Source organism: Nematolebias whitei, chromosome 3, assembly GCF_014905685.2.
Source record: "Nematolebias whitei isolate Nwh7 chromosome 3, NemWhi1, whole genome shotgun sequence".
In the NCBI taxonomy this organism is placed as follows: Eukaryota; Metazoa; Chordata; class Actinopteri; order Cyprinodontiformes; family Rivulidae; genus Nematolebias; species Nematolebias whitei.
The window spans coordinates 56,104,914-56,111,762 of record NC_056500.1 but is presented as its reverse complement, the minus strand read 5'-3'; the positions used below and the strand labels follow the sequence as shown (position 1 = coordinate 56,111,762).

Sequence of the window (6,849 nt, the reverse complement as noted above, 5' to 3'; positions counted from 1 at the left end):
TAGTAATGGTTAAGGTTAGGTATGTACTAGTAATGGTTAGGGTTAAGGTAAGGCTATAGAAATTAATGGAAGTCACTGCAAAGTCCCCACAGAGCCAGAAATACAAGACTACACACACACGCGCGCGCGCGCGCGCGCACACACACACACACACACACACACAGGAGGGGTTGTTGGGCTCCTGTGGCCCGGTGGTCCCTTACCTCGGTCGCATTCTCCTCGTTGTTGAGCTTTTCTTGAGGCACATCTGTCGGCATCTGCAAACTGAAATAAAGCCATCGGAAATAAGGAGTCCATAAAACACCAGCACCCCCTCCTGCTCCCCATAACCCAGCTCCACCATATCCGGGTTTGAGTTCTCACCTGTCTTATTAAGGTGTCTGTCGGCAACTACAAAGTCAGCAGGTCTGTCCGAGGCGCGCGCTCCCCCTCTCTCTGTCCTTCCTGCTCTCTCTGCCTGTCTCTCGCTCGGGTTGTCTCTCTCCTCAGGTCAGTGTCCAGCTCCACACTTCATCACCTCTGACTGACTGCTGGGTGACTCGCACCTCACATGCTCTCGATCCGGACAACCTGCTCAGAAGAGAGAGAAAAAACCTGCCCTAAAATAATTTTAAAAAGTATTTTCTCAAGTAGATAATGCAGCTCAGGAGCTCAGGAGCTCAGTTTCTGAATAAACTGGGCGGTGATAGAGTCACGATGCTCTCTGTATTCTCACTGATGGAGGCGATGCGTGGCATGGCCTGTAGAGGGCAGTGCAGCACAAGAATGTCCCTTCCTGATTGAAAGTGAGGCTCCTGGAGAGCACATGTTTAAAACATGTCATTTGAGTTTTACTCTTGTAGATCAGAGTTCTGACAGTTTGTCTCAGCAAGTGTATCACATATATCTGTTGAGAACACTCAGAGTTGTCTCCCTCTGTAACTCTGTTTTGGTAAATCAAGCCTTTTCAAAGCCCTTAAACTAAGATGGATGCTTTTTGTGTCAGAATGTCAGTGTGACCACGAGCAGCGGTGCACACTCCCCCCCCTCACAAAGCCACAATAGAGTCCGACAGCGAGCAGCCAGTGCACCATTATAGCCCCTAATCCCACTCCTATTATACAGAGAAGAGAGGGACACACAGAGAGGGGGGGCGATGTTGAAGATGAGGTCATCCCAAACAGCACACACCCTGGGTCAACGCTTTGCAACAGAAGCATGGAGATAAAGAGAGGGATGGAGCTGGGCATGTGGCTGCAGAGAAAAGGTCTACCGGAGACTGGATGTGAGAGATGCTCAGATACCGAGAGGTGTAGAATAACACACCGACACCATGACATGGGTTTCAGAGAACTTTGTTTATTCCATTTGAAACCACACTACAAAAGGAGCAGGAAACCATGAGGTTGGCTTTATAATCAGGTTCATTCTAATCACAACTGGATCAAAAAAAAAGAAAAAGAATAAGCTGTAGGAAAGTAAAAATACACACTAATTGGAATAAAACCAGTGAAATTTTTAGAGGTACATAAATAAACATTAAATACTGAATAAATAAGGAAATAAATAAAAGAACAATTGATTCAACCTACATCTAAACAAAATCAGTAGCGCTAATGCAATAAAACCTGGCAAATGTTTCATGAGACAGTTAAAATGTCTCCACAAATTTATATATATACATACATATATATATATATATATATATATGTATATATATATATATAATTGATTTATTTATTCATTCCCTGTATTGTTTTTTCTTTGGTGGAACCACAGTCCACTGTGACCTACTCTGTGGTGCCACATGTTGCATCAGATATGATCAGAGGTGTTTGATCTGCCCAGAAGTGTTTCAAGTCCTGCAGAATTGGTCACAACCACACACATACAGTAATCATGCCATGCTTGATTTATTTTCTTTGCACCTTCTGACTTGCCTTTCTGAAACACTCAGAACATCTCTGCAGCAAACGTTCGAACTGATTGTTGAACGCAATCATCAAGTCCGTCAGTGTCAGCGACTTGTTATCAGCTAGTAAAAAGTACTTTTCTTTGCTAAAACACAAGAGTAATTTTCCCTACTGCTCACTGAAGCACAATCACTAGAAGATTCCCATGAAAGGGACATCCTTTTACATTCTTTTATCTATGATTATTCATTTTTTAAATGAAGAATAACAAGTATTGGTGAGCTTAAAACACTTTGGTAGGCAACTGTGAAGTCTTAAATATTAGCTGGCAAATACTGAACTGCATGCCACAAACACTATCCGTTTCACTCCACGTATCACCACTGCACTACTCGGTCCTCTGCAGCTAGCAGCTTCTTATAAAAAACAAACTGAGCTTCAACCACTCATTTGGAGAGTATATTGCAGGTGTACCATAATGTTTCATAGATAACAAGCTTGGCAGTGAGAGGGACTATTAGTAAGCATTTTCAACCCATAATAGTTGTAGGCCTACAGAGATCACTGAGCAGGGTTGAAAGGATCTGTGCATATGAAGCACAACACCAATTCTGACAGAGTTGCAACATGGTTTAAAATGTAAATAAAATAAAATGTCTCATGAACCCATATCTTGTTCACAAATGAACATAGCGAACACATCAAGTGTTTAACAAATGTGTAATTTTGAATTTGATGGCATCAACACTTCTAGAAAAGTGGTACTGAGGTAACAAAAAGTGGTAATGGGAAGTGGTGCAAATAAGAAAGAGCTGAAAGAGCATCGTGCTGCTCATGAGGTTAACTGGCAGCAGACCAGTGAGATGACTGGTAAAGAAAGAACACTCTAGGGAAGCCAAATCTCTCAGAAGTAAAGATGGGCAGAGGTTCACCAGTCTAAAATAATTACATCTGAAAACAGCACAACTATTTCAGAATGATGCTTGTCGGTGGAAAATGGAAAAGACTGTACAGTATTGCAAAAAAAAAAGGTTAAGTCAGGACATGTGGACAGTTTCTGTTTGTGAGGAACGTTTCGTCTTTCATCTGAAAGACTTCATCAGTCTGAGGCCTGCCACCAAGATCTGTTTCATAAATAGCACCTCCTTCATGTGTTTCAAGCCAGCCCCCTGTGGAACTCACAGAAACTGGTGTTACACTTGTAAAAAGAAGACCATCCATCAAACAATCAAGCATCATGTAGAGTAGTCCCTCACTCATCGCAGGGGATCCACCCTGAAGCCCTGCGATGAGTGAAAAACTGCAAAGTGGGAGGAGTAGTGTAAGTAGTAGTAGTTTATTGTAGTATATATATATATATATATATATATATATATATATATATATATATGTATATATATATATATATATCGTATATATGTATGTGTGCATGTATTAAAGCGTTTTAAATCTTTCCAACACTCTTGCAATATTCTAAACAATGTTTCTAAACTCTAAATGCTCTAAAAGAGCACAGCGTGACATGAGTTCAGCTCTCTCCCTCCAGCTGCTCTCTGCCACCTGCCGGCGCTCTCGGCCATGCCCACTTCTCCACTGCAGAGCGGAGATATGACACTCTGCATGAAGAAGCTTCTCCTGCAGCTTGGGCTGCACACTGGGGCTAAATATTTTTAAATAATTTATTTTTAAATAAAAATTCCATGCCAGTCATGCGGCTCATCCATCAATCGGCCATTGTGTGTCATGTCCAATCCTACTTTGAAAAACCGCGATAGAGCGAGTCCGCGAAAAACGAACTGCGATGTAGCGAGGAACTACTGTATGACAATTAAATGTTTTAGGTCTGATGACCAACTTGCTACTCACAGTAACAACCTGAGGACACCTGGCCAAAATGGTTAAGAACAAAGGTTTGTATCAAGGTTTATGAAAGACTGCAAATTTTCCATTTAATAACATAATAACATAAAAAAGATTTCAAATGTCTGGAGAAATGCATGTGAGTGTAGAACCAGACTGAACGTCTAAATTTGATGCCCATGATATTCAGGCCCTCAGGCTACGCTGCATTAAAAACAGATTTTACTCTGTTGTGGACATCAGTTCACCATGTCAGCCACAATTGCAGACAAATCTAAATTTGAATTTCATTTTAGAAACTAGCGTGTTCTCTGTACTGAAGGAGAGACCACCCCACCTGTTAAAGCCTGCCTCTCCAGGGGTGCATTATATAATGGGCAGCTAATGAATCTGAAAACATGTTTCCATCCAGAGAACATCCTATTCAGGGAAGCATATTTCAGCAAGACATGCTCAAAACGGCACACTGCATCCATTACAATAGCATAGTATAGAAGTGTCCAGGTACTGAACTGGCCTGACTGCAGTCCAGACCTCTCACCAACTGGAAACATTTGGTGCAGAAGACCCACGACTGTTGAACAGCCAGAATCCTACATCAGACCAGCATGGTACAACAACCCCCTCCAAAATCCTCCAATTCTTAGACCTCTACAGACCATTGTTAAAAGAAGGGGCTCTTCCAGTGGGAAACATGGACCCATACCAACATTTGAGAGATGTGCTGCTGCCATCAAATTCAAAATGACTTGCTTTCAACTTCTTCAGAATTGGGATTGTAAATGTAAAATCACAAAGCTCCGATCATTGAGTCCCAAACCATGCCTTTACACTGATCTCCTTCAACCAAAAAGTGATTTTCATAATTGGATATGCATAAAACATATTTGTCAATGTTTCTCTTTAGTTCCTCCCCCCCACACACAAGCATGTGTGCCACATACTGATACACAAGTCTGATCATTTTTCCTTGTGGGTTAAGCTCAGAGGAAGTAGTCCGGGGGTGGAGAAGGAGGGTTGCTGGTGCGAGTCTGAGGGGCCTCGTTGGCAGAACTCTGGTTTGTGCTGAGGAGTTTCTCATAGCGAGCTTTGTAGGCGTCTCTCTCCCTCAGCACACGAGTCAGTTCACACTGCAGCTGTTCCAGCTGTGGGGACACATGTTAGCATTTTATTGGTTGTGCAGAAAAGGTCCACTTTGTTTGACACATTCAGCAAGAAAGTCAGCAGAGTCCATCAGTGTATCTCCATTAGGAAAAGAAGCGAAGCATGCTCTATTCACACAAGGGGGACTGTTGGTCAGGCTACTTCTTGTTGCTCTCTAAAATAGTTATTGAATCATGTGTTTATTTATGTAGGTAAAACTACCAGTAGATGTTAAACAACCCATTAAAATACACCAGAATGCAGGACATGGCATCTACTGGTATTTTATTCAAAATTTTCTGGGGGAGGACCCTCCAGTCCAGCCATCAATCTGTTCACGCCCCACATTATATAGGCTTCTGACGCCAATGGCAGAGTCAGACAGTTAAAAACCAGAGCTGATTTGATTACTTCTGCTAGAGTGATGTCTCCTGAACAAAAAGAAAGCTCCTTCAGTGCACGTGCGTGTTACCTGTTGTGTGAGCAGGTGTTTCTCTGACTCCAGGGCGTGGCGGTGCTGCAGGCGCTTGTAGCGGCAGGACTGGGCGTAGCCACGGTTCTTGAGCGTGCGCCGCTTCTGCTTCAGGCGCACCACTTCGTCTTTGCCCACTCCGCGCAGGTGTCGGTTGAGCTCGCGCACGGACAGACTCACCAGCTGCTCGTCAGAGAAGCGCTCGTTCACCCCGCACTGCTGGACAAAATGCACAGAATAATGCAGTTCGTTAACAAGGTGCTGGAGATGTGCAGCATGAATTGGGTTCAAACAGTGATGTGGAGTTCCTGTATATATCTGTGATGCATCACACTGTGTGCACGTCTACGGGCACATGTCCATAATCTGTCATGTAATCTGACTGAGTGCGGGTGACAGTTATCAGGATTAGGTACAGCAATAATAGCAGATATTATGGTAAGCTCACACTGCGCTCACCCAGACATGTTGATCAACCCGAACACAGATTACAGTTTATTGACCAAATGAAATTACATCCAGGCGGGGAGCATTCAAGGAGTTCTTACTAACATGCTTAATGCTGCAGACATATGTAAAAATAAATCAGGGAAGCGGCTAAGTAAACAGATTAAAAATTTTCATTCGACCTTTATTTCTACAGGTTAGTCTTATTGAGCCTCAAGGACTTATTTACAAGAAAGACCTGTTTTTAACAAAGAACACAGATGAGGTACAGACAACAATAGACAATCATATAAAAAGCATATAAAATGAAAAATTAAATAGAAGAAATTAAATAAAAACTAAACTAAAACAGCTAGATTGTAAAGCGATATAAAATACTAAAAACAGGAACATGTCTGTGTCCAGAGGACCAGACTTAACTTTTTTAGATTTTTCTACCTGGATTACTGAGCAGCATCAGGATGTCTGTGCTGGTTTTTCCCAGGAACTGGACAGCTGTTTGAAGCCACTTAGAGAGGTCAAAGTCGAGAGATTCAGATCTTTTTGTAAGATATTCCAGGAAACAGGAGCGGAGTAGGAGAAGGTCCTTTTGCCTAATTTGGTCTGAAGTGAGGGAACACTGCAGGTAATAATGTCCTGAGAGCGCACGCTGTAGCTGCACTCACACACTGACATGTATGAGGAGATGTATGAAGGCAGCAGACCAAGAAGTGATTTAAAGATGAAAATGTACCAGTGAGAGTCTGTGTGAAGTTAATGGTGACCAGTTAACCAGTGCATACTGGGTGCAGTGATGGGTACGATAATCACAGCCAGTAATGAATTTTAGTGCACCGTGATAGACAGCATCCAACATCTGCAGCATCCAACAACTGCAGGGTGCTTGTAGGGGCGTTCATGTAATGTCACCATGGTCAACGGAGGGAAGGAAAGTCACAGTTACAAGGTGTTTCCTAGCATTCAGAGTTAGACAGGATCTGTTTCTGAAAAAGAAACCCAGTTTAACTTTCAGTTTCTTTATCAAGTTTTTGACAT

The 6,849-nt window shown here is 42.5% G+C and overlaps 1 protein-coding gene across 1 annotated transcript; it reads right to left on the bottom strand.

Moving 5' to 3' along the window:
- Positions 1 to 4,485: 4,485 nt before the first annotated feature.
- Positions 4,486 to 5,921, bottom strand: LOC119407561 (transcription factor MafB-like). The gene is made up of 3 exons (XM_037674381.1): positions 5,916 to 5,921; positions 5,368 to 5,685; positions 4,486 to 4,897 (listed from the first exon to the last, which is right to left on the bottom strand). Exons 1-3 carry the CDS (start codon positions 5,919 to 5,921, stop codon positions 4,736 to 4,738), a joined length of 486 nt encoding a protein of 161 aa, XP_037530309.1. The 3' UTR covers positions 4,486 to 4,735.
- Positions 5,922 to 6,849: the final 928 nt, after the last annotated feature.

Excerpts from the sequence above, each read along its gene's own strand:
- LOC119407561 (XM_037674381.1), bottom strand. Across the intron at positions 4,898-5,367 it reads AACACCTGCTCACACAACAG|CTGGAACAGCTGCAGTGTGA; the intron begins GTAACACGCACG and ends GTGTCCCCACAG.